General features: G+C 42.6%; 1 protein-coding gene across 2 annotated transcripts in view; it reads left to right on the top strand.

The window, feature by feature from the left end:
• The window catches only part of MTAP (methylthioadenosine phosphorylase), a 204,324-nt gene that overhangs the window by 21,237 nt on the left and 159,316 nt on the right, over window positions 1–23,771 (top strand). For both annotated transcript variants that reach the window (XM_033919484.1, XM_033919475.1), the window contains exons 2-3: window positions 4,093–4,179; window positions 20,227–20,285. In XM_033919484.1, coding sequence (XP_033775375.1) covers window positions 4,093–4,179; window positions 20,227–20,285 — 146 coding nt within the window. The remainder of the gene's footprint in view (window positions 1–4,092; window positions 4,180–20,226; window positions 20,286–23,771) is intronic.

Here is a 23,771-nt window from a genome sequence, read left to right as displayed (position 1 = left end):
TGTACTTGATTTTTTCAAAGGAAGGTAGTGCTCGGAGACATGGAGATAAAAGGGGAATGAATTCCCCCCAAAACCTCACCACCCAGTCATTGCAGTACTTTCCAATTCATAACAGATGGTATTTTTTGGCCTCGACATGCTACGTTTCAAATCTTCATCAGGAAGCCAAACGGAAAAGATTAATAAGACAAAAAGTCTCACATACAGGGTGTTAGTCTCTCAAGAGCTTTACAGAACAGGCTTTAAAGAAAAACTACTCTTCACAGTGATTTTCCTTTTCCTAACCCAGGGGTAGGCAATTCCGGTCCTCGAGAGCCGGAGCCAGGTCAAGTTTTCAGGATATCCACAATAAATATGCATGAGATGGATTTGCATCTCAAGGAGGCAGTGCATGCAAATCTATCTCATACATATTCATTGTGGATATTCTGAAAACCTGACCTGGCTCCGGCTCTCGAGAACAAACAAAGCAAAAAACTGCAGACCTTGTACACGATGCAGGCAGGCTTTATTATGACAAGTAAATTTTAGGTTAAAAACCTTTTACCAGGTGAGGTCCGGAATTGCCCACCCCTGTCCTAACCCAATCGCTAACTTTGTCTATAAGTTGATTGATAGTTGCTTCAGTAAATGGACAAAGTTGAAATATGCCATCTGTATAAATATATAGGGCTCTTTTTATGAAGGTGCGCTAGCATTTATAGCGCACTCACACGATTAGCGTGCAGTAGCCGAAAAACTACCGCCTGCTTGAAAGGAGGTGGTAGCGACTAGTGCGCCGGGCATTTTAGCACACACTAAAACCGCTAGCGCACCTTTGTAAAAGGAGCCCATACTGTATAGCCCAGGGATCTGAAAAGTCCCTCCTTGAGGGCCGCAATCCAGTCGGGGTTTTCAGGATTTTCCCAATGAATATGCATTGAAAGCAGCGCATGCACATAGATCTCATGCATAGTCATTGGGGAAATCCTGAAAACCCGACTGGATTGCGGCCCTCAAGGAGGAACTTTGAGACCCCTTGGTATAGCCTATATTTGAAAAGATTTTTCCTGTTTCACTAATATATATGTTAAATAAGGGTAAACTTTGAGGCACCCCACATCCAGCTTTCCATATTTCAGATAATTCTGCTTGATAGGTTCTTCCTTCCAAAAATCCTTTCAACCGTTGAAAAACATTACCATCACTACAACTACTACTATTATTTCTGTTGCGCTACCAGACGTATGTCAGCGTACCCAATATACTCAACCTTAATAGCATTAACTGATGATCCACTGCGTCAAACGCAGCGGAAACATCAAACTGCAGTACCTCTGCCTGTCACCTCATGCTTTAGTGCTCCCGCACAGCTGAAACCATCTCTTGACAATAGTATCTGTATACTATGAAAGGCTCTAAAGCCATGTTGAGCGTAACGTAATACGCCAACTTGAGTGACAAATTTATTCAATTGATCATTAACCAATGATCAATTGAATCAATTTGTCACTCCAGCTGGAGTTTCCAGTTTTTTCATATCATGGGAAAAATTGCTTTTAAAAAAACCCAAAACCTTGGAAGCTTGCTGGACTAAGGGGTCCTTTCACTAAGGCACGCTAAATGCTAACACGTCCATTATATCCTATGGACGTGTTGGCATGCGTTACCATTTAGCGCACACTAATATTTAGCGAGTGCTAAGACGCACCAGCGCACCTTAGTAAAAGGACCCCTAAGTGTATGCCCTCAGTGGAGACTACATTTCTTTAACTTGCCTTTTTACCAAACTTCAAACCACCCTCGTAAATATTTAATTGTAAAAATTGGTGCAAGTGAAATGCAATATTCTTAATGGAATTTAGTTTATATTTTTGTATAAACCAATATTTAAATTAGTTATTTCTTTTTTTTTTTTGTCTCACTGTTTCCATTGCATGCAAATAGATCCCATGCATATTGATTGGGGAAATCCTGAAAACCTGACCTGTGAGGGCCGAGGTTGAACGCCCCTGATCTAGGCCCTGTTAGATGTCCTCTCCTATGGGCCATTCTGGCTGCTCTTCTCCCCTGAAATATGTCTCTTCCTCCCCCAGTTTCTCATATCAGCACCAGCCTTTCCTGCTTTGCGTCACTGCTTTAGTCTTGCAGTTTGAATCACATGGTGCCATGGAGCTTTGCAGGATTCATTTAAGAAATCTGTTATCCTTGTTTGATTTATACACTTGACATCCTATATTACTCACCGACATGAGTCTGTCCAAGAAATACTACTATAAACGACCATTAACAAAAATGCTCAGTAAGCGTTTGCTTTTTTGAGGTCATCTTGCTTGTTTATCTCCTTTCCCCTTATCAGGGCTACAGCTTCTCCTTCATACAAGAGCTCTTAGATGAGTGAAAATTTAAGGAACAGCATCTTGAACTGACCTTTTGAGGTTCCTCTCCTATCCCTTTCTGACTTTGAATTTTGCTTCCGATGGTGAGCCATACTAACCACTTGTGGTTAGGAGCTGTCTCTATCTGAGGCCTATCATGAGGAAGGAGGAGGGAGAGCATTTATGTGGGAGGCGATTCAAACATTTGATTTTTTTTTAATGTTTTTAGTTTAAATTAATGTATAAAAAATATATTAAACTGGCATAGGGAAGACCTCCCACAATTTAGCTTTATTTGGGTTTAACTGGAAAGCAAGTGGCCATTAGGGTTTAGCAGGAGAGTGGAAGAAAAATAAATAAGAAAAGTAAAGAATGATAGCATGACAAAAAGATGGCTAACACAGGAAGGCAAGTTTCAATTAAAAATGGAATACAATCGATTAAAATCCCACCAGAAATTAGTGAGAGGAGATTGGATTCAAAAATACAAACTTAGGGCTCCTTTTACGAAGCCACGTTAGCGGCTTTTAATCACTCGCTAACCCCCACGCTAGCCGGAAAACTACCACCTGCTCAAGAGGAGGCGGTAGCGGCTAGCGCGGTCAGCAGTTTAGCGCGCGCTATTACGCACGTTAAACCGCTAATGCGCCTTCGTAAAAGGAGCCCTTAGGGTCTCTTTAAGTGCAGTGAAATCTCAGCTTAACATAATGTAATGGAAGACTTTCCCATTTTTCTAAGCTCAGATTTAACCCTACACTTATGAGGGATTTTAAAAGTTATTTTATTGCACCTTTTGTGCTAATGTTTCCTTTAATGCGTGGCACCTGCATACAGTTAATGCAGAAGAGCCCTCCTGTCTACGAGGAGGAAAGGGGATGGGATTTGATAGACTGCCTTTCTGTGGTTCCTGTCAAGACCTGGTGTGACTGCTGCAAAGTGGCCTCAAATAATGGCTGGAAAGAAAATATCTTGAATCCATTATTGCCCCAGAAATCCAGTATTGCTGTGGTTTTGAATTCTGCCTTAAAGAAAAGTCCAGTACCCATGTTAAGTTGCTGCTGCTAACATCACAAAAGATTCACTTAAGCTTTATACTATTCAACATCAGAAAATACTATTGATGTTTAAGGCTACCCTGTGCAGGAGAGCCTGTTTTTCTCCTGGGCTTTGGTGGGTTTAATTGATATGCTCTTTTCTTTTTGTTTTTTAAAAGATATTTTTAAAGTCACACATTGTGCTACCCATCACATATATGTCACTATTGCTTCTTGGGAATGGAGGAAGACAACTAAGCTATCCTACAAGAGGACTCCTAAAGGATCCAGCCTATTGGGGTAGTGACATAGTTCAGGGGTGATCAGTTTTGGTCCTTGACAGCCCCAGGCATGCCCGGTTTTCAGGGTATCCACAATGAATAAACAGGAAATAGATTTGCGTGCTCTATGTTCTTGGTATGTACATTTATTTCCTCCAAACCTGATGTTCCTGGGGCTCGTGAGGACCGGAATTGCCTATTCCGGCCTAGTTAGAGCCCTGAGCGCAGATGGTCTGTCAGGGTTTTAACAGGTTTAATAGCTCACAGTAATGGGAAGGAAGTGTTTCATTCTGATCTACTGTAGCCTCTAATTTAAGCAGATGGGAGCTGGCCAGCTCTTATTTGCTGGGTGGCTATCTGTGAAATGGGATTTGCTGGTGGTGGTGGTCTCTATGTTTATTCTCTCATTTCCTTTTTTAGGTGGGGATTATCGGTGGGTCTGGTCTGGACGATCCTGACATCTTAGTAGGAAGAACAGAGAAGTACATCGATACTCCTTTTGGCAAGGTTTTACATTTTAAATTTCTACAAAATCTCCTGTCCTCGTGCTCTCTGCACCTGCTCTTTCCTGATTTCAGTGAATGATGGGCATTTCTGTAGTGTAATTAAAAAAAAAAAATTTCTGCAGGTGAAATGTTTCTACCATGCGAATGGCCTTTAACTTGATCGTAGACTGGTAGCGTTATGGAAGCATTCTGCACACAAAAGGCAATTATATATCAGGGTGCTTACATTTCTATATGCATTATCCCTCAAATTCTGTATATAGTGCCATACATTCCTTGTGCAAATTGGTGCACACAGCTAGTTTGCATGCTAACTTGTGTGGATAATTAGCAGTTAACACCTTATAACTGGCACTAATGAGAAGTCAAAGATAACTCAGATATGAAAAAATTAACAATATATAGTAACACTTTCAATTTAAATTGACGCTTAAATGTCCAATGGTATGATGTAAGAACAGCATAGGCTGATACCTAATTCAAACTGAAGGAAAAAGCCTCAGACAGGGGCCTTCCCACCCCCACCGAAGTGGTTGAGCGGTCACCTCATTGGCAAAAAACCTTCAATGAAAATAAAAGCTTTATGCTGTGCTTTGCAGGAGACATGTTTGGCGTTCCACACTAAAGTCTGATTGGTCATGTTGTACCCTGAGGCAGCAGGTTTGTGAAAAGCTGGCCACCATCAGTGTACCGATCAGCGGAAGATAAGTGGAAATGTTTTTCTTCTATCGTTTTGGGTTTTGTTATCAAAGCACAGCATAAATAATTGCCAGGGTCCACTTCCGATAATCGCCAGGGTCCACTATAAATGCGCCTGTTTAGCTTTCGAAATCCTACACGGTATCCTCCCTCCCTTTATCCCTCTTTCTTGGAATTCCTCAAACCCTAATACCACCAGATCCTCCCACAAATTAAAACTATCCCTCCCCTCGCTAAAAGGCATTTCCCACACAGGAAAGCTAGGGTCCTTCCTCCACTTCAAAATCACTGAGCTCTGGAACAACTTTACCTCCCCTCTTCGGAACTTGAGCTCTCTCCAAGTTTTCCGCAAACATCTGAAAACCTGGCTTTTCTCAAAAAATGCAAGCCTCTCCCCAACTGAAGAATCAAGAAAACTCTTATCTTGGCACCCCGAGTCTTCTAAATTTTCTTCACACTTCTACCTCTAACCCTCTGTTGTAGTTCCTTCCTATTTCTTCTACTGTAAACCGCGCCGAGCTCTACGAACGTGGAGATGATGCAGTATACCAACCTAAGGATTAGATTAGATTAGATAAAGCTTTTATTTTCATTAAGGGTTTTTTGCCAATGGGGTGACCGCTCAACCACCTTTAGCAAACCACTTCGGTGGAGGTGGGAAGGTCCCTGTCTGAGGCTTTTTCCTTCAGCTTGAATTAGGTATCAGTCTATGCTGTTCTTACATTATACCATTGGACCAATGGTATAGCATCAATTTAAATTGAAAGTATTACTATATATACTAACTAGTTGTTAAGCCCGTTACATTAACGGGTGCTAGAATATATGTCTGTCTGTCTTTTTCTTTCTGTCTCTTTCCTCCCTCCATTTCCCTGTGTAGCGTTGTCTCTGCTTTCTTCCTCACTCTGCACTGTCAAGCTGTAACATTACTGCCTAGCTTTTTCTCCCTGCAAGCATCTAGGCTCTCTTTCTCATCCCCAGTCTCTTTGCTCTTTTTCTCTTCTTGCAGGGGTCTCTGCTCTCCTTTTTGTATATGTTCCTGATTCCTTCAAACTTCTGTTTTCTCTATATGCTCCTGATCCTGTGTTTCCCTGTAGGTGTCTCTTTTATTTTATTCCTTCTTCAGTCTCTGTTCTTTATCTGAACATTCCCTTCCTCAGTCTCTCCAACTGCAGCTCTCTTGCCCTCTAAGCCCCTGCTGTGCATGTCGCTCCTGATCCCCTCTAGTGTTTAAGCCTGTTAAAGCCTCCTTCCTTCACATGTCCCCTATTTTCAGCCCCAGCTCCAAACTCATTTTTTAGCCCCCCCCCCCAGCCCTCTTCTCCCATCTTTTTCCTTTCAGCTTCCAGCCCCCTTTTCTCCCATGTCCCTGAAGCCTATTAATCCACCGAGAAGCCCCACCCTTCCCTGCCCCAAATGGAAGCGTCCCTTTCCCCCTCTGTGGCAGTGTTTGTTTTTATTTTTGGTTTTGGCTGGGGTTTCTCCCATTCTTCCTCCCCTACCCCTTTTGCCCCCTCTCACTGTTTTGCTCTCCTGTTCTCACCCATTTTCTGCCTCGCTTTCCCTTTCTCTTCCAGGACCAGCCTTGCTGCCTTGTTATGGCGGCTGGGTTTCCATGGCAACCCTGCTCGCGGGTCTGTGAGTGTCGGGCCCTAATGTTATTTCCTCGTGTGAAGCTGTCCGGGTCTGGCGGTGCCGTGTCGGGGGGAGGCGGGGCCTAAGCACTGGCCAGGCGGCTCGCGCCGCCGGCCCCCAGGAGCCCGAGCCCAGCGGCGGGGGAGGCAGAGACATGCCTGGCGTGCCATGGTGCTGACCTCAGCGCTGAAGCTGCTGCAGAGACAGACCTACACGTGGCTGTCGCACCGGCACGACCTGTCGGAGAGGTCAGTACGCAGCTCGGCCTCACCTCGGGGGAGGCCACGACGGGTGGTGCGGACCCCCTCAGCGGTCGCCGTTTACGAAAGGATTCGGAGGAGTTGAAGAGCAGGAAGGCCTGCGTCCAAGAGTGCCGGGTACTGTCACAGGTAGGCGCGCATGCGCACTCCTTCGGCCACAGACCTACAGCGCACGGAACACGCAAATAGGAGTGCGCATGCGCGGCTAGCTTTTTATTATATAGGATGAGAAGTCACGCACACAACTTGGTAGTTGCATTCTATAAAGTAGTGAACGTCAGTTCTAGTGCACAAATGTTGAAAGAAGGCGTGGCCGGGGGCGTAGCATGGGCATTCCTAAAAATAGAATATATCCAATCCACGCACAACTTAGGCGTAGGTATTTAAGTCCGGTTTTTCTTGGCCTAAATGGGTGGAATTAAATGTTGGTGACACGTTCGGCCACTAAGTGCAATTCTATATGTGGCACATGCCTTTTATAGAATCACACTGTGCCATTCTAGGTGTTGCCATATATAGAATTTGGTCCTTTGCACATACATGGACAGAATACTGACATTGATGTGTACATCTGTCCTTGTACATGTGTAAATGTCAAGTGTATAAATATGGGGCTTACACAGGGGCGGACCATGGACGAGGCTCCCTCTTGCGCACACAGTTTATTTAGAAACTAAGAAAAGTTGTGCTACAGTTTCCTCGTTTAGGTACCCACACTTATGCCTACTTTGTGACTGGTGTAATTGCATAGTAATATAGTAAATGATGGCAGATAAAGACCCAAGTGGTCCATCCAGTCTGCCCAACCATACATGCTCCATAAATTAATTTAGTTTAAATGATCTTTTTTTTCTTAGATATTACTGGACCAGAAACCCAGAGCCCTGCCTAGTAGTGTGCTTAAGTTCCATCTACTGGAGTCTCCATCAAAGCTCACTCCAGCCCATCTTAACCATCCCAGCCATCGAAACCCTCCCCCACCCATCCTCAACTGAATGTCCATATAGGGGACATAGGCCATGCAAGCCTGCCCAGTACTGGCCTTAGTTCCTTCAATGTATACCCATTATTTTCTGATTAGAGATCCTCTGTGTTCATCCCACACTTGTTTGAACTCTGCCACCGTTTTCTTCACCACCACCTCCCTTGGGAGCGCATTCAACACATCAACCACCCTCTCCGTAAAGAAGCATTTCCTAACATTACTCTTGAATCTACCACCCCTCAACCTCAAACTATGCCTAATGCGCTGATATCGGGTTATGCTAGTATTCTATTCTAGAACACAGCTTAGAAACCTAAGTTCCATTATGTAAAAGACTCTACCTTGTGGCCTCCTAAATGCCTCCCTAGTGCCATTTCATTCATACCTTGACCTGCTATAAAAGAAAACATTCCTAGAGATGAGATTTGGAACTGTGTATACTTTTTGAGTGTTCAGAATCATGTGCATAATTTTCTTCAGAGAAAATAAATTAGCTCAAATTGTGCAGATACTAATGTAATCTAACATGAGTAATTATGTTCCCCTTAAAGTAGTTATGGTTCATGGCAAATCACAAAATAAGACATATTTAACCAAGGGTCATTTGAAATGGAATGTACTTGTGTACTTTTATTTTTGAAAATCCTGCAGTGTGCATGGAGAAGTGCAGGCAGTTTTAAAATTAACCTTTTAATTTCCATGCTTTTGGTATTATTCAGTGTGACTTGGGGGCCCTTTTACCAAAACTTAGCATGTGCTAAATGCTAAGAAGCCCGTAGGCATAAAATTGACTTCTTAACATTTAGCACACATTAATTCCATTAGCACAGGTTAAACTTTAATAAAAGGGCCTGATTGTATTAGTTTTATTTCTTATGCAATATCACCAGTGCCCACTAGATGTCACTACATGCCTTCAGGAATTCTACCCAAGTCTTAGAAGACATTCAGATTGAACCACACTCAGGACAAGATTCTCAAAAGTTTAATGCGGTCGCTAAACTGTTTTCCGGCCAAATACGAAATTGTCATGGAAAGGGCTTGTTTTAGAAAATTACTCAAGATGCAATTATTTGTAGATGCCTTTTTCTAGCTAATAATTCTCTTCTCTGGCATAGTTGATGAACTGTTCATGACTTTTATTATATAAGTCATGGTATTAGTTTGTAGATATGATTTCTGAGGATTGTTTGTGTGTCTGTTTTATTATGTTTTTATAATATTATGTGTGTAAATCATGTAAACCGTTTGGTTTTAAATGGTATAGAAATTTAAATAAATAAATACACATTTTGGTATCGGATTATCAAAACGGATTATCTCTGTCTTTAGCGAGGTTTCTTAGCAGACTCCGACAATGGCATGCAAATTTTCTATTTAACATTGAAATGAGCCCTTTGGTGGATTCTTAAAAATCGTTGAAGAATTTTCAAAGAACGGTGACGGATTTTGGCGACAAAAAGCAGCGACTGGTCTGGGGGTGCCGTTACAGTGCTAGCACTTGTGTTTTGACTGTGGCTAAAATGAAGGGTAGTAAAATCTCACTTCTTTTGAGTTTTTGGGAGAAACAGGCATGTTTCATGTGCGCTTGTTAAAAGCCAACTTTTCTTCTTGAGCGTGTGTATAATACCCTTGTGTGTTTCTGTCTGTGTGTCATGATTTAAATTTACATAAAAAACCTATTACAAGATTTACCTGAATTATATTAGTTTTTTCTTTATGCGCGATTGATAAAAGTTGACGTTGCTTCTCCTCTCCCATTCGTCCAGTAGCTCATCTGCCTATGATTGACACATTGCTTACATAATGCCACTGTGTTTGTGCTGGTCAGCGACTCGACGCATATAAATTGAACGAATCTCCCCCATTGTCCGCCGACATCATTTACATGTGAGATTTTTGGAGAATGTCTCGCTTTTTAAAATTTGCTATCACAACCACTGCGTTAGCGTCGTCTCGCTTTTTTACGTGGATTTTTGAGAATCTTGCCCTGAAGCTGGTTTTGTACTTATCTATGCCTAATGTAATGTAATGTAATTTATTTCTTATATACCGCTACATCCGTTAGGTTCTAAGCGGTTTGAAGAAAATATACATTAAGATTATAAATGAGAAGTAAGAAGGTACTTAAAAAATTCCCTTACTGTCCCGAAGGCTCACAATCTAACTAAAGTACCTGGAAATTAATAAAGAAGAGAAAATAAAGATGGTTGAAAAAAGAAAAATTATATGTGAATTTATAGGATGGAAATTAAACTGACAGTGAAGAACTGTATGAAAAATACATATGGAATTCAGTTAGAGAGGGTAGGTTACAATCTATTTATGGTATTTGTTTAATTGGAAGGTGTTAAGGTGGGTAATTTGGGGGAAGGTTATCTGAAGGTAGGTGAATCTTCTGGAGGTAAAAGAGGAGGGGTTAAGATATTTGGATGAATTTTTTGAAAAGCAGGGTTTTGATTTCTTTTCTGAATGTTTTGAAGTTGTCTGATATTGTCATAAGATTGGAGATGGAATGGTTGATTTTTGCTGCTTGTGTTGCTAGAAGGTTGTCAAACATTTTCTTGCGTTGTGTGCCTTTGAGTGGGGGGAAGGCGAAAGGGTTTGAGGTTCTTTTGTGTCTTGAGGTGGAGATTTGGTTTAAGCGGTTATTTAGATAGGTTCTAAGTTCACAAGATGGAGATTTTGCGATAGAACCAGAATCAGTTTACCAATTTTTTTTTTTTCTCTCTAATGTTTTGTTCATGAGGTAGTCAGGCTTGGACAGAAGTCTGTGTGTTGCCTAAACAGGATTCTAAGGATTAGGGTAATTGCTGAACAGAAAAGCTGCCCTGGACAAGGGTTACATTTGGTGTCCCTCTTCCCATTCAGGATCACAGACTCAGAGGGTGGTGTGACACCCCTCTTCCTCCTGCTTTGTGCTCAGAGTGTCATCCTTTTTGCTTAACCTTAGGATGAATTAGCCTGGTAGCAGCTCTTGTATACTTTGATTTGTGCCAAGTGGTTTTGCAGGAGAAAGATTTTAAAGCCGCATGCATCAAACTCTCAGAACTGCCAAGTTATTTAGTTTCAAAGGGGAGATTTTAAGCCAATCCTGATTTCTGGCACCCCTGTTCTGGAACATTATGGGACATGCAGCATTGATTTCAGTAGGTGCTTATAGAATTTTGAACTACGAATATCACACCGCTCTTGGGATGTAAGTTTGTGAGGGGTGGTGGGTTTGGCCAAATTGTTTCCTTCCTGGTACTGGTTAACTTGACATCTCTGGAATTTTAATGATTTTATTTAGTTCAGTCAACTGACTTATCTTTAAAAAAATGTTTATACCATGACTTTAGAAATATAGAAAATAAATGAACTGTATTTCTCTTATAAGAGACAAATCAGAGCTTGTCATGGAGCAGGGATCTCAAAGTCGCTCCTTGAGGGCTGCAATCCAGTCGGGTTTTCAGGATTTCCCCAATGAATATGCATTGAAAGCAGTGCATGCACATAGATCTCATGCATATTCATTGGGGAAATCCTGAAAACCCGACTGGATTGCGGCCCTCAAGAAGGGACTTTGAGATCCCTGTGAATGCAAACAGGCTTATATATTAAGCAGAACAACTCTTGTAAGAGATGGAGGGGGAGGGGTTTGGGGAAGGTGACTGCGCATCCTGTGTTTTTAAGGACCTAATTTCCCAAGCTTTCTGCCCATGGCTAGACAGTGGGAGGAAAGCCTTTAGTAAATAAGATCCTCAATAAAGAACAGAACAGGTTTTTAAATTAGATGGATCAGACCAGGTGAGGTTTGCCTGTCGGCTGGGAAGAGAAACTTGGAGTTGCACTGTGACTGTTTGCCTGATTGGAAGCAGAGTGCCCTGAGGAGATGACCAGCTGAGCCTTGAGAAATGCTTTGGGCAAGACAGTAAAAACAGAAAGGAAGGAAGGAAGGAAAGGAGGAACTGCTAGTTTTGGCATGCAGAGTCTTCTCCCATATGGTAGCAGAAATTGCTGCTGGAGTTGTGTGCACCTGTGGGAAGGAGAACAAAGGCTTTTTAACCACTACTGAAGAGAAAGGAAAGTGCTCTGATCAAATACTTTGCCTGGTGTGTTCTGTTTCTGGATAGGAATGGGGCAGAGGGGGGAGGGGGAGCATTGTTCTAGCACAGGGGTGTCAAAGTCCCTCCTCGAGGGCCGGAATCCAGTCGGGTTTTCTGGATTTCCCCAATGAATATGCATTGAAAGCAGTGTATGCACATAGATCTCATGCAGATTCATTGGGGAAATCCTAAAAACCCGACTGGATTCCGGCCCTCGAGGACTGACTTCGACACCTGTGTTCTAGCATATAGGATTCTCAGGGCAGGAGAAAGTACAGTACCTGTGAAGGACTGATTTGGGAAGGTGTGTATTGCTTTAAGTGTAATTGCCATATTAGATCATTTGAAATGTAGGTCGACAATCGCACTCTTAACTAATCCACTTTCTATCCTGTTAGTTTATATAGCCCAGTTAAAAAAAGGAATCACCTATACTTAACTGGAACTCATGCAACCAGAACTCTCAAGGAACCAGAAAAAAAAAAATCAAAGAAATACTGTGTAATACTTTAAATAAAAATGAAAATACAATCAATTTCTGGTGGACATTTAAGTGTAAACTTGGCACACCACACCCGAGGAGCCCACGCTTTGTCTATCACATGTCCAGTACTTTGTCTGGAGCAGTTTATGGTATGGCTTAGTATGGGGTATAGTGTTAGGCCTATTTTTAATAGTAACTCTCAAGCAACCAGAAACTATGGGCTCCTTTTACGAAGGTGCGCTAAGCGTTTTAGCGCGTGCTAGCCAAAAATCTACAGCCTGCTCAAAAGGAGGCGGTAGCGGCTAGCGCATGCGGCAATTTAACGCGCGCTATTCCGCGAGTTAAGGCCCTAGCACGGCTTTGTAAAAGGAGTCCTATGTTTATCTGGCATCTATCAATCCCCATTGGTGCCGGTTAACTGAGAGTCTACTCTATCTGCAGATTAAAGAGAAGTGAAGTTGAGTTTAAAAGAAATACCATAACCTGTCCCCTGGCATAATATGTTGTATGTTCCGCAGAATCTATAAGAATAATCCAGAATTGGCTAATACGCCTAATCCCTGGGGAAGAAAAAGTCTGAGGAAATGAGGCAAAACTGCAAATCAATAAAATAAATAATGGACATCAGTATGAGCCCTTCATAACTAGATGAACGTAGACCTCTGGCTCAGGCAATATCTCAAAAGGTGACCAGCACCAGACCGAAGTCTAAATGAGAATAGCCTCATACATTATGTAGTCCATATATACCAAAGACATGTATGTGCAAAATTTCACACCCTCTCAGAACCAAAAAGACTTTTTTTATCACCAGGGAGAAGGGGTTAAAAGGACATAACATATACACTATGCCTGTGGGTTTTTACTTGTGCTGTATGTTCCGCAGTCCAGTTTGTTCCTTTATTTAATCTTGCTGGGTGAGAGTTATATGTTAAATTTTTATTTTATTTTTTTAATATTCCAAATTAAGTTTGGTTAAAGGGGCTGGCGGGTTGAATATCCCTGATATACGACTGTATAATTTTTGTTTTATAATGTTGGAATGAATTTTCTTCCAAGCCTTCAGCTACTTAAAACTGTGCCATCTGCATCGTGTACAGTAACTGAAATGTTCACATGGCGAGCAACAAATCAGAATTCACCTGCTCAGTTGGTACGCCTCCATTCACCTTTCAATCTGTCCTCCTTTTTCTGGACAGGAATGGTAACCAGTCCTTTAATCACAGAAAGTCAAATTCAAAATATGGACTGGAATCTATTAGGTCATGGAATGAAGCCCTCAGTAACCTGTGATTGCTGAATATTGATAACTGCAACCTAATACAGGTAGGTACTTTTTCATTCATCGGGCTTCAAACCGCATTTTTTAAAATTATTTTTCAATGCTTATAAAACTTGTTTAATTCGTATCAAAACTTTTAAAACTTAAAGGTTTGCTCTTATTATCTATGCAAACACATGTAAAGCGACACTTATCTTTATTCAGCGAGTCGCTTGTCAGCTGTGCTCAGACTATCGGCCTGACGGGACCCGTTTCGCCACTCTGGCTTCTTCTGGGGTCAATATAGTCGAGCGCTCACAGCCTAACCCGGCTTTTCAGATACAAAATATGAAAAATAATTTAAAAAAATGCGGTTTGAAGCCCGATGAATGAAAAAGTACCTACCTGTATTAGGTTGCAGTTATCAATATTCAGCAATCACAGGTTACTGAGGGCTTCATTCCATGACCTAATAGATTCCAGTCCATATTTTGAATTTGCTCTCCTTTTTCTGGAGCCATACGGTAACCCTATAGTCACCTGCACTAACCGTTGGCTACTCCTTCATAAAGAAGAGAGCAGGAAGGAATAACAACCCGTATGATGCATTTGGCATTCAATGAGACCTGAATGCAGGTAGGTTGCTTTGTGGCAAAGATGGTTCTTCAGTGCTCCCTAATCCATCTAATCAAACCCGTTCAGCCCATACAGGATTTGTGAATTCAAGTTTTCACCCGAATCGAGAAGCAAGCAACCAAACTCTACCTATTATTTAAGTTCTTGTAAACCGTGTCGAGCTTCATATTCGTGGAGATGATGCGGTATATAAACTTAAGGTTTAGATTAGATTAGATTAGATTCAAGGCTTGAGGCAATGAATTTCCAATAGCGTGTAGAAGCAGAGCTATGAGAAAAGAATGGAGAGCAAAAAAAAAAAAAATTTGAAATAAAATGAAACATTTGTGCCCTGCACTTTCCTTCCTACTGTGTTTCTCCACAAACATAAAAAGGAAAAAATGGTAAGCACCTGCCTAGAAAGTGATCCACAGTACTTAAATCATGTCAGAGACTACAAAGACTCCAGAAGAGGCAGGGTTTCACCACAGGTATCGTGCTGCCTGATTTTATATACACAATGTAAAGAGAAGCAAAAAAGAATAGGGGAAGAAAAACATCAGTGTATGAGGAATGTTTCGTAACCAGGCTCTTAGCATCCCTGACTCATCATAACCTTTAAGTTCCAAGCGAACAGACAGCAAACCTGGCTGAAAAACCACATAAATGAACCAAATATGACTTATAATACATTCCGCAAATCGATCAAAATCACCCTATTCGCTAAATTCATTGACTAAAACGGTCCCCTCCCCCACTAAGACCCCCCTCATGGATGTTCTAAATCTTTCAGACACTCATTACCCTTAGATCTCCAATTAATATGTAAGTTTACCATTTAGACTATTGTACGGCATCTAGACTCTTTGTTCGGTACGGTATTTAAACTTATTGTATAGTATTGTATTTAGACTTACTGTATTGTATTATATGTGGAGTTATTGTATTGTATTAGCATTGTACTGTACTAAGACCTTTGTTATTCGCTGAATGTCCAGCCTTCTTACATTGTAAACCGCCTAGAAGTCGCCTGACTATGGCGGTATAGAAAAATAAAGTTATTATTATTATTATTATTATCATATAACACAGCTGTTATTTTGTATGTTTTCCCTAATACTCTCTGCTTCTCTCAACAAGCTTAGGTCAGAAAGGGGGAAGTGGCTGGGAGGATGCATAAAGGACATTTTTCAGAAGTCAAATGCATTTGGAAACACCAACCCCCAATGAAAAGTTTGAAGGCAGGCAGAAAGTGATGATGTCACTGACACATACTGGTCAGAAGATATTTGGTGGCTCCCCTTCAGCTCATTTGAATGCTAAGTGACCCCAGCTTTAAAGCTAGTGAAGACCACTGGCTTGAAGCTTAATGCAGTTTTAGGGGAAGTGGAAGGAGCTGTTTGTCTGATTAATCTTAAGAAACTGGAAGCCTACTGGTATATACTGGAGCGTGATATGTGGTAAGAGCATGGAGATGCACTCGGATGGCAGCCATTTGGAACACATAAGATAAAGCTGACATAAATGCTGTAAGGTAGTAGCATTTGGATAAGTGGACATGTAAACAGGTTCTGACCATTTGTGAAGCACCAAATGGAAACCGTATTCAACTGGAAAGCATAGAGGGTGAAGCAGGAAAAATAATTTTAAACCCCTAGAGTTTTGTTTTGTGTTTTTCAGTTTTCTCAGCAACCGCTTTGAATTTCAATCAGAAATAACATATGCACTGAGGCCCTGATTCTCCAAAAGTGCGTCCCGATTTTAGGCAGCTGTAGACGTTCTACAGCTGTCTAATCAGCCAATCGGGATGCACGTTTTTTTTAAAAAAATGCTCCCCAGGCAGGCCTGAAGGCGCCTCCGGGAGCCTAGGGAGACCCGCAAGATGCCTAAGCTCGCCTACAGGCCTTAGGCGAACTTAGGCGGCCCTACGCGTCTCCCTAGTAGAGGAAGAGACGCTTAAAATGTAGGCCAGCAAAATGCTGGTCTACATTGTAAGTAGACGCGGCCGCTATACTGATCGCGGCAAGGGATCTCCCTGCTGCAATAAAGTATAGCGGCCGCGGCCGCCTGTCCCATCACCGACAGGAGGATGCCTAACTCCTCCTGTCGGAACCCCGAACCCCTCCCTCCCAAACTCGTAATCGCCGACAGGAGGATGCCCAACTCCTCCTGTCGGAACCCCGGAACCCCCTCCCCCCCCCAAACTCGTAATCGCCGACAGGAGGATGCCCAACTCCTCCTGTCGGAACCCCGGAACACCCTCCCCCCCAAACTCGTAATCGCCGACAGGAGGATGCCCAACTCCTCCTGCCGGAAAGCCCAACGACCCCCCGCCCCAACTAATCTCCCTCCCCCAACTAACCTTTCAATGTTGGTCAGCTGGATGTGTCTTGCTGCCGTCCAGCCGACGGGTCTGCCTTGTGGAAATGAGACGGCACGCCCCTTCCCGGCCCATCCCCGCTAAATCTAAGGCCTGATTGGCCCAGGCTGTAGAAGCCTGGACCAATCAGGCCTTAGGCATAGCGGGTCCGCCCATCCCCACTAATCCTAAGGCCTGATTGGCCAAGGTGCCTAGCCTGGGCCAATCAGGCCTTAGATTTAGCGGGGATGGGCCGGGAAGGGGCGTGCCGTCTCATTTCCACGAGGCAGACCCGTCAGCTGGACGGCAGCAAGACCCGTCCAGCTGACCAACATTGAAAGGTTAGTTGGGGGAGGGAGATTAGTTGGGGCGGGGGGTCGTTGGGCTTTCCGGCAGGAGGAGTTGGGCATCCTCCTGTCGGCGATTACGAGTTTGGGGGGGGAGAGGGTTCCGGGGTTCCGACAGGAGGAGTTGGGCATCCTCCTGTCGGCGATTACGAGTTTGGGGGGGAGGGGGTTCTGGGGTTCCGACAGGAGGAGTTGGGCATCCTCCTGTCGGCGATTACGAGTTTGGGGGGGAGGGGGTTCCGACAGGAGGAGTTGGGCATCCTCCTGTCGGCGATTACGAGTTTGGGGGGAGGGGGCTCGGGGTTCCGACAGGAGGAGTTAGGCATTCTCCTGTCGGTGATGGGACAGGCGGCCGCAACAACCGCGGCCGCTATACATATTGCAGCAGGGAGATCCCTTGCTGCCATAAGTATAGCGGCCGCATCTAATTTAACCCGATTCTCTAAAGACGCCGGTTACAGAATCGGCGTTTAGTATAGGCCGATTCTGAATAGGACGCCTTTCCCGGGCGGCCTGCCTGGGGAGCATTATTTTTAAAAAACGTGCATCCCGATTGGCTGATTAGACAGCTGTAGGACGTCTACAGCTGTCTAAAATCGGGACGCACTTTTGGAGAATCAGGGCCTTAGCCATCATATTCAACAACATTTAATTATCTTAAGCTATGTTGATGTTACTGACGTTTTAGTGTTACTACCGTATATATTTGAATATAAACAGAGTTTTGGGCCCAAAAATGGGGGCCTCTTTATTTTTGAGTCTTCCTTCCTTATGATGGAACATTCATCCCAGTTATGTCAGTTATGACCCTCTGCTGCTTCAAGCCCTGCCCCCCCCCCACCCACCCTCAACAAGCAGAATTCCTCCCCCCCCCACTCTCGAACAGAACATGACCCTTCTACACACCCCGGCTGTAAGACCCTAGGCCCTCACCTTACTTCCCTGGTGGTCTAGCAGCCTGTTGGGGCAGGAGTGCTCCCCACTCGCTCCTGCCCAAGCTCTCTCTGTGGTAAAAATGGCTGTTAAGAATTCCTATGATTGCTTCACAGCCATGCAAGATCTTAGATCCAGACTATATCACTCTGATAACTCCTCTAGGCAGCTTTGTGAAATATTAGATCCTGGAGAAGAGGGTGATAATGAATAGTGCTGCTTCTGGCTCTAAATTGTAATATCATTTACCTGAGCTCCACGAAGAAAACTACCAGAAGACTCAGAATGATCCAAAACACCGCTGTCCGCCTTATATTCGGCTTGAAAAAATGGGACCATGTCACCCCTTTCTACCACAAACTTCATTGGCTACCATTGGAATCCAGAGTCCTATTTAAATTTGCCTGTTTTTGCTACAAAACAGTTTTCGGCCTAGCCCCAAACTACATCAACCCACACTTCATCCTGACAGAAACAAGAACTCCCGCAGAATCCAGTTATTTGCTTTCCCCTCCCTAAAATTCTTTCACTCCAATAAATTCTTTGACAAAACCCTCGCCTTCCAGGCCGCCAAGCTAAACCCATGGATAACCCAATTAATTCTCGAGGCTCCAACCTACCTCAACTTTAGAAAACTACTCAAAACACACCTCTTCCAACGCCACGACACTTAAAGGCCCCCTCCCCAAAGAATCCCCCCTCCCCCCTTCTCTTTCTTCTCACCCCACCCCCACCCCCCGACCCACCTTATCCTACTCCCCAATATCTTCTCCGCTGCCTGCATCCCTGCTCATTTTAACACCCAACTCTATGCAATTCTGTTCAATTATTACTTAACTGCACATAACTATGTTTAATTAATGTTAACCGCATGTAACGATGCATGTAATTATATTCAATTAATGTAAATCTGTTCAACTAATTCTTAACTGCATGTAATCCTTGTTTAACTAATGTGAACCGCCTAGAACTCACTGGGTATGGCGGTATACAAGAATAAAGTTATTATTATTATTATTATTAAATCCAAAGTACGGATAAGGAAACTATAGTCTTGAAGATCATATGTCTCTTGTCTCTCTGAGCCGGGGTAGTGCCTGTTGGATGAGTTGGCATTATGCTGGGTTGTTGGCACATCTTTGCAGTACCTGTTAACAAATTTATTAAACATATTTTGCAGGAAGAGATGGTGAGATAGATCACCAAGGTTCATCAGTCACAATCATTAACACTGGACAAAGATTTATTACACAGGAGCATGCTGAGAAACGAGCAATATCTGTACTGGGAAAGCACTATCTACACTGTCGAATGCTTTGGAAACACTGGCAGTGGCTGATGATTGTGCTTTCTCTTCAGGCCTATTCAAATGTAGCAGGTGGCTGCGTTTTGGGCGTAACCCCTCCAAAGATGTGTGCTCCAAATTGAGCATTGTTTCGCAGCCATCTTGGGCATCTTTTGAAACCACTGTGCCAGGAGATTGAGGGCAATTGCATCGATCAACCATTACTCAAATGCACCAAGCCATGATTTGTGGGTGGAGGAGACATTATTCTGTTTTTTCTGTACCCGAAGCAGCATTTTTTTTCAGCTTTGTAATAGTTGCACAGGTAATTCAGTTCATTTTTATCGGTTCGGGGAGACATTTGGTCACAATGTTTGCTCTTTGCTTGGTTATGGCCTGTACCCAGGGACATTAGACACTTTGAGGCAAATTGTATAAGAGGCATCTAACTTAATTAGTAAATTGGCTTCAGTTATGAGCTTTAACAAGCTCATAATTGAAAAAAATAAAAATTAATTGGGCATGATCCGGCAAAAGGTAGGTGCCTATCAAACATATAAGACTTGATACCACTTCAGTGTAAGAAGTTCCACGTAACAGAATAATTTTCTCATCTACCTTATTACTGATACCTCTTTTCAGCAGTTCAAAAGTGGCCTAAAACATTTAAGTGTGTATTATGGAGATTAAACAGATACCCTTTAGTAAGAGAGCTTCTGATGACAGAAATACCCATGGTTCTGAATCTTTGCTCATATATGTCTTTCGTGTATATGCAATTTCTATCTGTTCTTCCTTCCCTTTTACTTATAATGTTTGTATAATTATACTTATTTTATTGTGAGCCACTGGTGTGTTATTTCTTACAGTGTACTGTATATCAGATGTACAGTAAATAACTCTGAACCTATCAAATATTGCTATGTCAGAGCTCTGACTCATGTCAAAAAGGAGACCTCACAAAAGGGGAAATCAGTTTTGTCTTATATTGAAAGTGCTTGTATTTTTTGATTTCAGTTTGTAGAAACATGTCACCAAAGTCTCAGAAAATTGTCATGTGACTAGATTTTATTTTTTTTGTCCCCTTGCATTTTCAGCCATCGGATGCTTTGGTATTGGGGAAGATCAAAAATGTGGACTGTGTGTTGCTTGCAAGGTAAAAACAGAACTCCCACATCTCTTGATGTGGACTATGATTTCTTTGCATTTTATGTACGTGAAATATATATTTATAAATGTGCAAAATAACCCCCCAAAACCTACACAACCCCCCCCTTGAAAAAATCAAAGCTCCTGCTCTCTTCCTGTAGGATTTATTTCTAGTCCTTAAGGGAAGCCAGTCAAAACCATTAGCCCTTTTTTTAAAAATATAAAATGTCTACCATCATTGTTTGTTTTCCCACTTTAACTTTCCTTTTGAGATGCAGTGATACTTCTTATGTCTTGGAGCCTCAGGTATCGCCTTACATGGTATTTAGGCCAAGAAAACCCTGGCATAAATACAGTGCACCTAAGGTTAGGACGCCTAAGTCCGAAACAGGTGCCTACATGAAAAACACATACACGATCCCCCCCTAATCATACCTACTTTCTTTTAGGCACCTACCATCCAATTAAGTGCAATTAATGTAAATTACAAGTTAATTGCCAATTAATCTTTTTAAATAAGTTAGGTGCCTAGATTGACAAGGTGCGGCCATCTAGGCATCTCATAACTTTAGCCATTATTTATAAAATCTAGGCCACAGTGCATATTTGCAAAGGTGCCTATGTGGGTGGGGTTCCCACTTATGTGCATAACTAACTTACCAAGGTCTAGATTCACTAAGTAAACCGATTGTGTACCAATCGGTTTGCGACCCAATGTCCCTCCCACTAACCTGTGTACTGACCCGATTCTGATCCATGCATACAAATGAGGGAATCTTTAACACCAACTGGGCTGGCCAATCAACAAGAAGTGACTGCTGGGGACCAGTCGCTTACCTCCTTTCCGACTGTCCTGCCATCCCTGCAGACCTGAAACAAACTGCTCTCTGCCTCCCCGACTCTCTCTCTGGCTCCCTGCTCTCTGCCTCCCCAACGCTCCTGCTCTCCGCCGCGACCTGCTCTCTTCCTCCCCCGTGGTTTTAACCCGCCTTAAACCCACGGGCTCACACTTTAGGGAAGGGCAGCAGAGAACAGGTGAGTCGGGGCCAGTAAAAAAAAGTTTAAAAAACCCCCAAAAAACCAGATACAAACGCATGCGCAGACCATCTACAGGCACTGTAAATTATGTGTGTCTTGCCACATTTAGGCACTTACATTTACATCAGCTCTACAGCTGGTGTAACTGTGTGGCAACTAAGGGCTCCTTTTACAAAGGTGTGTTAGGGCCTTAATGCGCGGAATAGCGCACGTTAAAATGCCGCGGGCGCTAGTCGCTACCACCTCCTTTTAAGCAAGCAGTAATTTTTTGACTAGTGCACCTTAGTAAAAGGAGCCCTAAATGTTAGGCACACTGATTCGAGGCTCTGCAAGTATTCTATAATGCAGTGTCTCTCTCAAACTGTGTGTCACGGCACAGTGGTGTGCCACGAGAGATTCCAGAATTTTACTTTATTTTTAAAAATTCTCTTCTTAAGTATACACTAGCATAGATGGCATATATATCACGTAAGCAAGAGTCTGTCAATGTCATAAGCGTCTGATATAACCACCCATATAAGCATCTTTCTGTGACATGATTAGTCCTTGAAAACTAACTGCAAGTAATTTTATTTATTTATTTTTTTTTATGCGGTAGTTATCCTAACTTGAGCAACAAATCAATCGAGGTTTTGTTACCATTTGGATCTTCTTACCTTTACGAACTTGGATTTTCAGCTCTGACAAAAATTAAATTGAAAAAAAAGAGAATGACTGTGGATGATGAAGTGCATGTTTGCTTGTAAACTATCGAGCCACGGTTTGAGTTAATTTGCACTCAACGATAAGCAGATCCAGAGCATTGATTAGAATTCTAGTCTATCTATTTTAGTTTCATGGTTGTTACAATTACCCATACATAGCTATAACTCTCAAATTAAATTTTGCTGATTTTGCAATTTTATAATTGCAATTCTAAAGCGCCGCTAAAAACATTTGCTCCCTTTATTATGCCAGAGCTAAAAAAGTTTGAGACGCTGCCATAATGGAACTTGACCCCAGTTCCATTATAGAATAGGCATCTATCATTCATCCTTGGAGCACCCAGTTAGAAAATTATCCCCTGTATGTGGTAGTAAAATACAAGCTTAAGCTGTCAAGCAGGTATAAATATAAGTATGCATATAAATTAGCTTATTTTATAATCTGTGTACATACTTCCAAACTCATGCTCCTATACATTCTTACCAGCAAAATATGCACCAACATATCAACTTTCATACTTCTATGTTGGCTGGCAATTTATTCTCATTTACATACATAACAAAAATGACTTAAAACATTAACCCTACTTTCATTAATGATTTGAGAAATTGTGCAGATCAGTTCATTACTTATGCTCATAGTGGCAATTTTTTGCAAGGAAAATTATTTTTGCATGAAATTCAGCTTTATGTTGCGGGTACGTACTTCTCATATTTTGTGCCCACTTTATTAAAAAAAAAATCTGACATAATTGTGATTCATGTATTATTTAAATGAGCAGGTAGTGCCGTAGAAAAATTTTCATATTATCAAGCTCTTCCAGCTGAGTCCTCAGGTTATTTAATTGAGTCCTCTTGTTTTTAAAATTTTCCTGACTGATATTCAGAGCAATTTTAAGTGGCAGGAGAGTCTTCTGCATGGCCCTAACGACAATATGCAGCTATACTCTCTAGTTGGAGCTGGGATGGTCGGGAGGCAGAGTTGGTGCAGACTCAGAAGTTACATTTATTTGATTTACTGCCTTTCTTATATAAAACCAAAGTACAGTGGAACCTTGGTTTACGAGCATAATTCGTTCCGGAAGCATGCTTGTAAACCAAATTGCTCGTATATCAAAGCGAGTTTCACCATAGGAATTAAGGGAAACTTGCTTTGATTCGTTCCACCTCCTCCTCTGTCCCCCCAAGGCTACTGGCGCTGCTCCATCACTCCCTGCACCCCCCACCCGCAAACGCCCCCCGCGAGAACCGCATCGCACACCTGTGCTGGAAGCGGCATCCGCCCGCCCGCCCAAACAAGCTCCTTACCCTATCTGCTGCGTGCCGGTGCCATTTAAGGAAAGATCTTGCCTGGGCTGGGCCCGGGCAGCGGGAGAGATGCCCACTCCCGCTGCCAAGCAACACACCCGCAACACTCCCTCGGCTGCGGGAGAGGTGCCCACTTTCTTACCTAAAATAATAATTTTTCTATGTGATTTTTTTTTTTTTGGTCTTGCAGTCTTGCAGTCAGTTTCTATGGGCTCCTTTTACAAAGTTCGCTAGCGGTTTTAGCGCATGCACCAGATTAGCACGCTATAGTGTGCGCTACCCGAAAAACTACCGCCTGCTTAAGAGGAGGCGGTAACGGCTAGCGCGCTATTCCGCGCATTAAGGCCCTAACGCACCTTTGTAAAAGGAGCCCTATCTGTGCAATAAATCAAACTAGATAAGTGCAATTAAGAAATCCTGATTAGATTAGATTAAATTAGATT

This window comes from Geotrypetes seraphini, chromosome 1, assembly GCF_902459505.1.
Source record: "Geotrypetes seraphini chromosome 1, aGeoSer1.1, whole genome shotgun sequence".
NCBI lineage: Eukaryota > Metazoa > Chordata > Amphibia > Gymnophiona > Dermophiidae > Geotrypetes > Geotrypetes seraphini.
The sequence above is the reverse complement of the archived record's forward strand: the minus strand, read 5'-3'. Positions and strand labels throughout refer to the sequence as shown.